Source organism: Xenopus laevis, chromosome 1L, assembly GCF_017654675.1.
Source record: "Xenopus laevis strain J_2021 chromosome 1L, Xenopus_laevis_v10.1, whole genome shotgun sequence".
NCBI classification, from domain to species: domain Eukaryota; kingdom Metazoa; phylum Chordata; class Amphibia; order Anura; family Pipidae; genus Xenopus; species Xenopus laevis.
This window is the reverse complement of record NC_054371.1, coordinates 29,199,114-29,211,794: the sequence shown is the minus strand read 5'-3', so window position 1 is coordinate 29,211,794 and position 12,681 is coordinate 29,199,114. Positions and strand designations below refer to the sequence as shown.

Here is a 12,681-nt window from a genome sequence, read left to right as displayed (position 1 = left end):
AGCTGTCATAGAAACAAACTCCACATTAGTAGGCACCAATTTTAATTTCCTTAAAACCACCTTTATTGACAATCAAGGGCACATTACAATGGTCTGCACAGTAACGATGTTGGCAGCAAATGACCCTAGATGGATAGTTGCGCTGCTGTCTCATAAAGTGAAAGTGAAAGTAGTTCTATACATGGCACCCAAGTGGGACATCACTCTAAGCCAATTTATACTCATTTCTGTTTGAGCTTGGCTCGTGTCAAAACTGTCGCGGATCAAAATTATTCGGACGCCCATTGACTTTAACGCCGGCTGCAAAATTGATGCGGGACAAATTCGCCCATCACTAGCTACAACTCCCCAACTCAGATATCATAGCCGGCGGGCACTCTTACTTAACTTTGGCACGGAGCACATATCTTTAATAACAACTATTGAGTTATATACCGGTATGGGATCCGTTATCCAGAAACACATTATGCAAAAAGCTCTCATTTATGGAAAGGCTGCCAGTTTATCCAAACTTTTAAAAAATTGTTCCTTTATTCTCTGTAATAATAAAACAGTAGCTTGTACTTGATCTAAACTAAGATATAATTAATCCTTATTGGAAGCAAAATCAGCCTATTGGGTTTATTTAATGTTTACATAATTTTCTAGTAGGCTTAAGGTACGAAGATCCATTATGCGGAATACCTGTATTAGAAAGTTGGTTGTTTTAAAGGATTTTTCAGAATTCCTAAACTTGCCTTTCATTCCCTTGAGAACACAAATCCTAAGCCCTTTTGGGGTGAGACAGTTTTTTGGTAATTAAGTTTCCAATCTAAATGGCAGTCACATTAGTCAGTGCTGCCTATAGGGAAAGTAAATATACGTTTAAAAGTCTTCTTTCACTTGGGGGTGCCAAATGTTGGGCACTCCCAATGGATTGCATTTAATTACCTGAAACCCCATATTCCAGCAAGCACCACAGATCGCTTCTCCTCTGGCTTCCTGTTTCTTTAACTGAAAAGTCGGCTATTTAGTTCTACTGTGCATGTGTCTGCCCCGGGAAATTTGAAGAAAGAAGAAGCCGGAAGAGGAGCTCTCCGTGGTGCTCACTGGTATAACCCCGGGCCGGTGCAGTTTTCTGCTGATAGGAGCACCGGCCCAGGGTTTCAGGTAAGTCAATACAATCACTTGGTGGTGCCTAACATTTGGCACCCCCAAATGAAAGAAGATTTTCCTTCTCCATTAAAGGTCACTCTCTCCCTGTAAATGCAACCTTCCTTCTGTAACTATGCTTGTACCATGGCATGTTTAGCTAATTTCTCACCAAATGCCCAATGATAAAGTTGGCCATACACAATAAGATCTAGCCCTAGCGCCAATTGATCGGATTACAGTAAAGGAAATGGTTGCCAAGAAAAATCAAACCTGCCCGGTCAGTATCTGGCCAATTTTTGGCCTGATATCGATTGGGGAGACCCATCGGAACGCCCAATACACAGGCAGATAAGATGCTGAATTGGTCTAAAGGACCGATTAATTTGTCAGTGTATGGAGACCTTAAGTTGCATCCGTGCTGGTTGTAAAGGGGTTGGTGTTGTCCATTTGCACTAAGGAAGAGTACTGAAGGCCAAAGCTGCCAGTTGACTAACACTTTCAGATGCTAGCAGAAACAAAGCATGGCGGAAGTAATAAAACAGTAAGATCACAAGAAAACCGAAGGAACCGCTCCAAACTCACACTGCCGTATCTGCTTTCCTTAGTAAGCCGAGTCCACAGCGTCCCCACTGCCAGCACGTATCACAAAAACCAAAGAAGGACGGCACTCCGGTAAAAAAAGCAGTTTTATTGTAGTATCCTGTGGATATTTACAGCCTTACGCATTTCGGGAATAATCCCTTAATCATAGGCATACAAGGTGGGGAGAACCTTCCCTTCATCAGGATGAATGGAGGGTTCTAGGGTTCTTCCCCCCCCCCGAAACATTGATAATTTTAGTAGCATAATAAAAGGGGTCAGCTCCCCAACTGCATAATCGTGTGTGTGTGCGCGGATCAGTTTCTAAATGACCAGCTTTGGCCACATAATGTACAAATAGTACAAGTGCCAGTTTGGGTGCTGCTGGTCTCAATGTTTGTGTTGAAAGGACTGACCAGTTGTAACCTTCTTGTGTATAATTTTTTCAAGACACTTTCAATTTTTTCAGACCTTTTTCTTGAAAACTGAATAAAGCATGCAAATAACTTAAATATTTAGCATTGACTGCAATATCCTTATTTACATGGCAACATGATTGCTCAGAAATAATGTCCGGTACTCTTTTTAGCAAAGTAGTACCGATCAGCAAACGTCTGTCAGTAGCATTTGAGGCTATAATTGTAAACAGACTGCCTTCCACCCTACCCATTCCAACAACCCCTGTGTCTTCTTTCTGAATCCTCCTATCCAAACCAGCACATGCCTGACTTGTATCCCATAATGCACCTTAAATGGTATATGGACAAACTAGATGCGTCTGCTGGTCTTTCTGTCAACATATAAGTTTGTTTCCCCCGTCATCTGAAAGTACTATTTGTCTGGATCCCCATGATTATTATTTCAGATTGAATTTAGGGTTGAAAACTGGTTGGCCTACAGAAATACAGAAGCGAACAAACCCAACGTGAAGGTTTTTATTTGGTCTTACGTGAATAGCAGTCCCATCACCACTAAAGATTAGGCTGCAGTCCCGATACACAGCCAACACCAAAGCATAGGAGATGTCTGGCATCCAACTAATTAACTTTTTTTTTTTTCCTAAAACATTAAATTGGGGTGTGTCATTTTCATACAAATTCTAATTTCCCTCTTGGCAACGAATGACAAACAGAATTATTGGGAGTCTTCCTCCTCTGCATCTTCTAAATTAGGAAGAATGCGATAAACCTATCAACCTAGCCACAGTTCCGCCCAATAGATAATCCAGAAAGCTCCAAATTAAGGGAAGGCCATCTCCCATAGACGTAATTTTATCAGAATTTTTAAAAATGATTTCCTTTTTCTCTGTAATAATAAAACAGTAGCTTGTACTTGATCCAAACTAAGATATAATTAATCCTTATTGGAAGAAAAACCAGTCTATTGGCTTTATTTAATGTTTACATGACTTTCTAGTAGATTTAAAGTATGAAGATCCAGTTACAGGTAGAAAGATCCCTTATTTGGAAAACCCCAGGTCCCTAGGCTTATGGTACAGCCTATACAAATTATAACATCACATGTAAAGCCTTAAACCAGGCAATATTTAATTTACTTATTATTATCATTATTATTATTATTAGCTATTATCACAACCCAAATGCAGGTTTTTACTGTGATTACAAAAATTGGGCATCTCAAAGTTCATGTAGATGTCAGAGAATTTATTTTATTTTTTAAATTCAAGCTATTTTTTAAATTTACGTTTGAAATTAATTTAAAAGTCGGCAGACTTGGAAACGAAGAGTAGAATCCAGTTGTTTTTTTAAGCATAGCGTTTTTGATTTTTTTCCGTAATGAAATATTTTGGAATTTAAATAAAACTGGATAACTTAAATTTTAAGTACTGGATAAGCTTAAGTGGGATCAAATAGAAGTTGCAGCCTAAACTGTGAACAGGTATGGGATCTTGTGAACAAAAATCAGATAACCAGAAAATCTCTGAATTACAAGTAGGCCAAATCTCAGAGTCCATTTTAAAGCGATACTGACACTAAAAAATTAATTTTAGCATATGAATGTACATTAAATGTTACCTATAGGTCATGTTGATAATTTTTTGCTGAGAGGTTTGTTTTTGTAAGTAATTCCTAAGTTCCTAAGCCTGACTCTCTGACACTCTGACTTTGCCAACCTGACTGTCCCATCTCAGCCTGTTCGTTACAGTTTCTAATGCTAATAGACTCCTGCTGCACAAATATGGCAGCCCCCTCATACAGGAACATGGGGGATCAGACAGGTAATGTAAAAGCATCATGCAAATACTTTATGGCAAAGTTAGAAGTAGCTTGCAAAGCCAATATTATAATAGATGTAAAAAAAAAAAAGTTTAATTTCAGGTGTCAGTATCTCTTTAAGCAAATGAATTAATTTTTTTTTAAAAAAAATAATGTTCTTTTTCGCTGTAATAATAAAACACCAGATGGTAACTAAGCAGCATGAATCCATAGGGGTGGCAAACGAATCCTATTGGGTTTATGTAATGTTTAAATGGCTTTTAGCAGACTTAAAGGGCAGCATGGTTGCTTGAAGTACTGGGAGCCTGAGTTCAATCCCAGCCATGACATGATCTACAAAGAGTTTGTATGTTCTGCCCGTGTTTGTCGGAGTTTCCTCTGGGTACTCTAGTTACCTCCCGCATGCCAAAATCATACAAAAAAGTAAATTTCTCCTGATAAAATAGACCTTGCTGTGTGTGGATGTGACAGGGACATTAGATTGTCAGCTCCCCTGGGACAGGGACTGATTTGAATGGTGTATAATCTATGTAAAGGGTTGTGGGAATGTGTCAGAAAGGCCTGGGCGGGAGAGCAAAAGATAAATCTCCCGTGTGCCAATCCCCATTGCTCCGGTCCCAATGTTGAAAAATTGAACAAATAAAAGGGAGGGGACAGGGGCGATGAACTACAGCAGGCCTAGGGGCTCCCGCTGTGTTAATCCGGCCCTTATTAATAGCAGGAGATAACTAGTTATATCCCAGGTCCCAAGCATTCCAGATAACAGATCCTATACCTGTATTGAGTAGGGATGCACCAATCCAGGAATCGGTTCGGGTTTTGGCCTTTATCAGCAGGATTCAGAAGAATCCTTCTGCCCGGGCCAAACCAAATCCTAATTTGCGTATGCAAATTAGGGGCAGGGAGGGAAATTGCGTGACTTTTTGTCACAAAACAAGGAAGTAAAAAAATGTTTTCCCCTTCCCACCCCTTATTTGCATATGCAAATTAGGATTCAGTTCTGTATTCAGCCGAATCTTTCACAAAGGATTTGGGGGTTCGGCTGGATCCAAAATAGTGGATTCGGTGCATCCCTAGTATTAAGCAAAATAATAATAATAAAGAAAATAATAATAATAAGCAGAGAGTCAATAAAGCAACACATGCCAATAACTTAAGTTTATTAGTCAGTCAACAATATTACAAATATTTAAAAATTACTTAATATAAATAGTTGGCAGCAAACTATTCCATTACAGAGTTAAATTACCAGTACAACAGACAGACTGGAGATTTAGACACCTGGAAGATAACAGTAAAATTGAAACTAAATTATTTCAAATTAAAAAAATAAAAATCAAGCTGAAGGCAATCACCTAGTGTCTTTAAAAGCATGGGCTCTTAATTGTATATAGAAAAGAAAACTTGCTTTAATACCCCCAAAAATATAAAATAAATCAACTCAATTATTTGCATATCAAAGAACCTTTAATAATTACAATCCAAACACTCTCCGTAAGCCACTTGTGCCATTCTATACAGAAACTCTGAATTAGAAACTAGTTGCTTTAATAGTACAAAGATTTCAGCTCCAAAAATAATTAAAAATAAAATAAAACTTTAGCAATTAGCGTCATAAAATTATATTTTTTCCCACAAAAAAATACAAAATGATATTAATGACCAGAATATTACTTCTAATAAAAAAAAAAAAAACGGGAGGAAAAAAAAAAAAAAAAAAAAAGAGAAAAAACCCCCCAACAAAATAGAAATATGCATGAAAAAAGTCTCTCCTTTTGTTAGCAAAACACTATCCAAAATAACTACAATCATTTACATCAGTACAAAGATTTCTGGATTTAAAAAATAGTTGCAATGACAAAAGGGGTTATTCTTTTTTTTTTTTTTGACAGTAAAAAATGACACTGTGGATAAAATCTGCAAAATATGCAATGAAAAAAATAAATTTGCATTAAAAAGGTTTACACTGTTTTTTTTTTTATACAAATATTAGAAACAGTATTGCACATCACAACACAGAATCGAGGTTAGTCAGCCTTCCAAAATGTGTTATATTCAAGTTTTGTAGCATCTTTGAGGAGAGGCTTTGTGCAGCCAGATGCAACAGGGATACAATATCAAGTGTTGTCCATTCACAAATATATAAATGCTAAATGTTTCCTTCTTAACAAAAAGTGTGGATTTTTTAAATTTTTTTTCAAAGTTTTTTCCTCCGTAGTCATACCCTTGGGTAGCAATATGCACATAGGGGGAACAAAAGTGAAGCTTTAAAAATATAAAAATACAATCAAAATCAACTAGCAATCTTCTACAAAAATAGTAAAATAAATATGATTTATAAAAAATCCAATACAGTGTTTAACAATTAGAAAATAAGAATTTACTACACGCACACGTACATGCACACAGAAAGCAGGGTTAAGAGAAGCCTTCACTGCTCCACATAGAAGAAAACTTTCTACCACTCTCCTCTTTCCAATTAATATCTTTATTTTTTTTTTTTTGCCGCAATTTTGCTAAGTAGTAAGGGATCTGTTTTTCAATACCTCAATTGTTTTCTGACTTTTTTTTTTTTTTGGGGGTGTTTGTTTCATTTCTCATTCTGTAGTTAAATCAGCTTATTAATAAAAGAAAATAATTTACAAAAAAAAAAAGAAAAACAACTGAGGTATAGCGACTGCTAAAACAAGTGTGCTTCAAATATCCAACAATTATCTTGTCTTAGATCTAAAATATAGTGCATAACTAAGTCAATGATTTTTTTTTTTACAATTTTTTGGGTTAGGCAGGGCGAAAGTTTTTTCAGCCTTCGATCCCAAAAACATTTAGAAGGAGATCTGGTTAAGCAACAGGAAGAAAGAAAAAAGGGGAATTTTTTTTTTTTTTGACAAATAAATTAGAAAAGAAAAGCACTTCTTAGAACAGCATCAATTTCAAACATTTAAAACGTGAACTACGACCACAAAACGGTTAACGTGAGACAGGAATCACATATTTTTACAGTACAAAAAAAGCACGCCGTCGACAACCGATAAAGACCACACATTTTTTCCGTACACAGAAGATTGTCCCAAGGGCTTGCACAGAATACCCTTTTTATTTCTTTTTTTGTCTAGTAATTCTGTGATGAATTGGTAGATTTTGTGGAGTAAAAACTATTTCCTTTGAAACGTTTGTGTGTTTTGGGCTAGTTGCATAACCGCATGACTTATGGAATCTAGAACTCAGTCCTGCACTATAAAATCAATTTTGACGTAATATTTTATGGTCGTCCCTAAAATAATAAAAGAATAGCGATTAAAAAAAAAATAAAAAAAATGATTGTGACTGTCATTAAACTTCCGCGTAACAGGCAGTTAAGTTTTATAAGAAGATACCATTAAAAGAAAAGCCATTATTATATGCAAAAGGAACCATGTTTGTGCATGTCACTGTTGTCTTAAAGGTAGAGGGATCTTGTTATGCAACTAGCCGTCTGTTTAATATTATCTCCATTTTGACTTAAATTATTTCTTTTTTTAACTAAAGCATCAAGCATTTGTATAAATCAGTATACGTAGATAAATAGCCGGCGGGTTATACATTTGGCGACTGATTAAAAGTGTGCTGGCCATCTTTGGTTATTTTATATTTAGAGGAAGTCTTCGACCATTAATATTTTAACGTATTGGGGGGGGAGCTTAAATCGATGCTCTTTTCAACGATAATTAGATTTTTTTTTCGTTTTGATCCTTTTTTTTTTTCTTTTAATGCTACATCACGTCACAAGCATCAGAACTGCACGCCACGACAATTGCACTGGGATTACCATATTAACATCCAATCTTTTAGAAAATTGAAGTCCACTACTGACCAGGACACGAAAATGGCTGCACTTACTGATCTAAAACTAATAGTTTGCATATTGTACACGTGTAAAGGACATTTTTTTTCTTTTCTTACATCAGTCACAATAATGCATGCAAATATGCTTTTTTTTTCCGTTAACAAAATGTTCGTTATTTACTCATGCTACTTGTACCTAGTTTCAAAGCTTTTTTTTTTGTTTTTCTGCAATACCGTATCTGTCGTTAATTAATAGTTCGAGTGCATGCATATGGTGTAGACACGTAGGTAAACATGCATAATTCACATTCTAAAACTATGGCAGTCTAGGCCATATTGTGCTGCATTTTATCTGCAATGCAGTTATCTGAAAACGTTTCAAATCCTGTATTAATAGGTGGCATTACACACAACACCTATATAGCAGCAAAGCTAATACAGCTTATGATTAAAAATGTTTTAAAAATAGCTAATAAATCAGATTATCTTGAGGTATTATTTTCTTGCAAGTCAAAATGGAGAGCAAAAAAAAAAAAAAAAAAAAATCAACCCTAATATTTTTTTTTTTAACTTTACATACACACTGAAAATAGCAACGATAAAAAATAAGCTTTTTTTTTTCTTAGTAGCAGACATATTCCATTTTCACTATTTATTTGCTACCTTTGGTAAATTACTGGGGCTGATCTTGAAGTTAAAAACCCATGTGTAGAAATAAGTGCACGCTTCACCCATAAATATAGCAGCAGACTGCCCCTACGCAAAAAACATTCCCCATATCTAGTTTAGCATTACATATAAAAAAAGAACTTGGAAAAAAATATATATATAAAAAAAATTCTGACATGAAAAAATATCACAAAAAATTAGAAAGCCTGAGATGTAGGGTTTTGGTGAAAAACAAGAGGCTTAGTGTTTTGGCTGCTGATAACGATGCATGTATTGAGGGTTGGGTGGGGGGAGCAGAAGAATGCACTTATTTCTTCTGCACTTAAATATCGTCAAAACCATTAAGCCGCATGCACCCTTTTCTCAGTAAGAAGTGGGCAAAGCTATGCTTAGTTCCAGCGGAAGTGGATCTGGCGAGGCCGGTCAGCTCCTTCCTTCACCAGAGGCTTGTGGAATTCTCGGCCTGCACGAGAGTGGATATTCGCCCAGCAGAACTCGCAATAATACTGCAGGCAAGTGACATTGGCACAGAAAAATGGAGCAAACTTTCCACCACAACGGGCCCCCTGGCATTCGTCACACATCTGATCATCCAACACGTATGGCTTCACCTCCACCTATAATGAGAAGATAAAACATGTCCGTTATTTAGCATCTAGTTGTGTTCCAAGCTATGACCTTACCCTCTGCAACTATGGATTCCATTTGGTCACCAGTAAGGTCAAGACATGTCCCCAAACCTGTATTATAGATACAGTTTTATAGTTTATCCAATCCTATTTATCCATCTCATTGCCAAATATTGACTTGTTTTTGTTGACCTGGCCAAATGAGCATACCTTTTTGGGCTGGCCAGTTTAGAACAAATCTCAGTAGGCAGGAGATAACACCTAGTAACACAGATGCTAGGGAGCTACATGAAAATCACTATACATTAGTCTTAATATTTTATATAGGCAGACACAGAAAATAACGAGAAGCAGTGATCCCCAACTAGTGACTCATGAGCAACATGTTGCTCTCCAACCCCATGGATGTTATTCCCAGTGGCCTCAAAGCAGGTGCTTATTTTTGAATTCTTGGCTTGGAGGCAAGTTTTAGTTGCATAAAAAACAGGTGTACTGCCAAACAGAGTCTCCTGTAGGCTGTCAGTCCACATAGGGGATAGCAAATAGCCAATCACAGCCCATATGTGGCATCCCCAATAACAGTTTGCAGTTTGTGTTACTCCCCAACTCTTTTTACATTTGAATGTGGCTCACTGATAAAAAAAGGTCAGGGATCACCAAGGAGAAGGGTTTGTATTCCTTTGACAGCTGTAGATCTATAGAATATTATTTTACTGGTGCATGCCAAGTCAAATATATAATATATAATATAAAGACTTTGTATTTATTGCTCTTTAAAGGATAATTCAACCCATAGTTTAAAAAAAACCCTCCCACCTACCCTGGGTAGTCCCCCCTCCCCCCCAGCCTACCTTCCCCCCCCGGGGGAAAATCATTTTTTACTCAGCCCTCTGTGCAGATTCTGAGCTTGGAGTTCACGGCAGCCATCTTCTATTTCTCCGGTAATCTTCGTGTATTGACAGCATTTTCGTCACATGCGCAGTTGGAGTAAATTTCCGGTCCCGAACAACTGCGCATGCGACGAAAGTCACGGAAATTTCAGAAAAATTTTCGTGACTTACAGCACATGAGCAGTGGTTTGGGACTGGAAATTTACTCTAACTGCGCATGTGACGAAACTTCCGAAAAAGACAGAAGAAAGAGGATGGCGCCCATGAACTCCCGTGGTCAGAATCTGCACGGAGGGGTAAGTAAAAAATTAGGGGCATTTGCCGGGGGGGGGATTTATAACGGATTGAATTCTCCTTTAAACCCAATGATAAAAATGGCAAAAAAAAAAAGGAAAGAGCTGTAGGCAAGCGAGACCTACAAATAGAGCAAGATTTTTCAAAAAGAAAGAAACGTACCCTTTTATCAATGTCACCATGCTGGAGCTGAACAAATCGAGCGCTGATGGCTGCAATGTAGCTCTGCTGATTGGAGAATGCAACTCGCCCAGCTCCCTTGGGATACTTTAGCTCTGGATCCGTATCAATTCCTGCATAACAAACTCCTCCATAGAGGCGATCCATGATCATAGCTAGTTCCACTGTAAAGAAAAGAACACTCGTTACCATTGGCGAAGCACAACTTTGTTGTTTACCCCACTGTATATCTCTGACCGTCTATCGTTGCTGGCAGTTGAAATTCGGCAAGATGGCAGTCATGTAACAATCACAATTCTATACGGTTTGACACATTGAGCTGTTGCCCAAACCCTTTTGCATTCATTCTAATCTGATCAATATGATGATCTGGTTTATTGTTGCAGTTACATACTTTATCTTGTAGTTAATGTAAACTGAAATTGCAGTTTCTTGGGAGAAATCAATTAGACACACAGTTGGGATGGATGCAACTATACAATATCCTACCAAAAGAAAAGCAGTTTTGCATGAGAAAGCCTCTGATGCAAGGTAACCTTACAACTAGGGCCAACTCCATGGGAGAGAAACAGTTTAGTTGCCTTGACTACTTTTGTTTCATTGTCGATGCGAGTGTGAATACTGTTGTGTTTATAAAAGATCAATAAACAGAAAAAAATAACTTGCTACCAGAGATCTTTGTTACACAGTATAATATCTATGAGTAGAAAATGAGTGGGTGGAAAACAGAATGCATATTAATACACTGTACGCGACAGAAGTAACTGAACAATGAGTACTTTGTGTCAGTCGCACATATACAAAGCCAACACTAAACTTTTACACCCATGTAAACGGAAAAGAAACAGACAAAGCTACTCTACAGATTGTTATGCAAGGGGTGAAAGAATCTGGGTGTTGGAATCAGGGCTTTCAGGAATGATTTTAGAGACGATCACTATTGCTACTACAGGCACCATCTCTCCCTACTATACCTGCTATCCCACAGTCACACTCCCTTCCCAGAGACTATTATCCACTGTTACTATAGGCACCATCTCTCCCTACTATACCTGCTATCCCACAGGCACACTCCCTTCCCAGAGACTATTATCCCACTGTTACTATAGGCACCATCTCTCCCTACTATACCTGCTATCCCACAGTCACACTCCCTTCCCAGAGACTATTATCCACTGTTACTATAGGCACAATCTCTCCCTACTATACCTGCTATCCCACAGTCACATTCCCTTCCCAAAGACTATTATCCCACTGTTACTATAGGCCCCATCTCTCCCTACTATACCTGCTATCCCACACTCCCTTCCCAGAGGCTGTATCCCTAGTGCTACTATAGGGATATGTTGCTAAATAAACTTTCAAAAATCCAATTACAGACTAATGCATTAAGTTCTCCATGAACTTTTTATAATTATAGTCCTTACCAGCTCTCAGTGGCCGGGGAACACCCCCAACAAATATAGTCTTCCGCGGATCAAGAGGTTGTGATCCATCCATCACAAAGTCGCTGTCACTCAAGTTCCAAGGTCGAATCTGAACCTGTTTAGAAAGGAACAGGTGAACATTTACTAGTAATATGTGTTGTATGATGTTTTAGATTTATTTATTGTAATTACTCTATGTAACCCCTGTAAATCCTTTTGCTCTCACACTTTTCATAAACTTTCATAAACAATAACCAACCACACTTTTGCTTATTACCGCTAACTGGGAGCCCAGAATTTGGTGTGCATAGGACTGGTGTATAAGCAGAGGGGTACAGTAATAAACTGCTACAACTCAATTCAGATTACAGCTGCAGCTTTCATTTAAAGGGACAGAGATATAATGAGAGACTGCATTACTTAGAATTACCAAGAATACAGAATTAAAATTAAATCTAAGAATAGAATAACCTAGTTCAAATTACTTTCAAACAAACAAGCTATTCTCCTTTAATTCTTTAAAACCCTGCATGGCTGATTCCTACTGCCTGGAAAACCGCTCTCTTTACTCACTGGCTTGTCCTTGATGGTAGGGCTTGAAACACACAGATAGAGTTTTCCTTCTTCTTCAATGCAAGCTTCAATCAATGCCTGAACGGAAGTTTCCTCTTGGAAAAGAAGGAACGCGTATCCTGCAGCAATGGAAACACAAAGCACCATTATACTCACGCTGGAAACATTCTCACCCACAAAATGGCACAGATAATAAGGAACAAGTCAAATACTGCCAATAAGGTGAAGATAAAAAAAAAACCTG

The 12,681-nt window shown here is 37.6% G+C and overlaps 1 protein-coding gene across 4 annotated transcripts in view; it reads right to left on the bottom strand.

Moving 5' to 3' along the window:
- Nucleotides 1–5,093: 5,093 nt before the first annotated feature.
- Nucleotides 5,094–12,681, bottom strand: part of LOC108698041 (cytoplasmic polyadenylation element-binding protein 2) — a 59,592-nt gene continuing 52,004 nt past the window's right edge. For all 4 annotated transcript variants that reach the window (XM_018228774.2, XM_018228787.2, XM_018228780.2 and 1 more), the window contains 4 exons: nt 12,438–12,556; nt 11,865–11,979; nt 10,420–10,601; nt 5,094–9,061 (listed from right to left, as the gene is read on the bottom strand). In XM_018228774.2, coding sequence (XP_018084263.1) covers nt 8,834–9,061; nt 10,420–10,601; nt 11,865–11,979; nt 12,438–12,556 — 644 coding nt within the window. In that variant the 3' untranslated portion in view covers nt 5,094–8,833. The remainder of the gene's footprint in view (nt 9,062–10,419; nt 10,602–11,864; nt 11,980–12,437; nt 12,557–12,681) is intronic.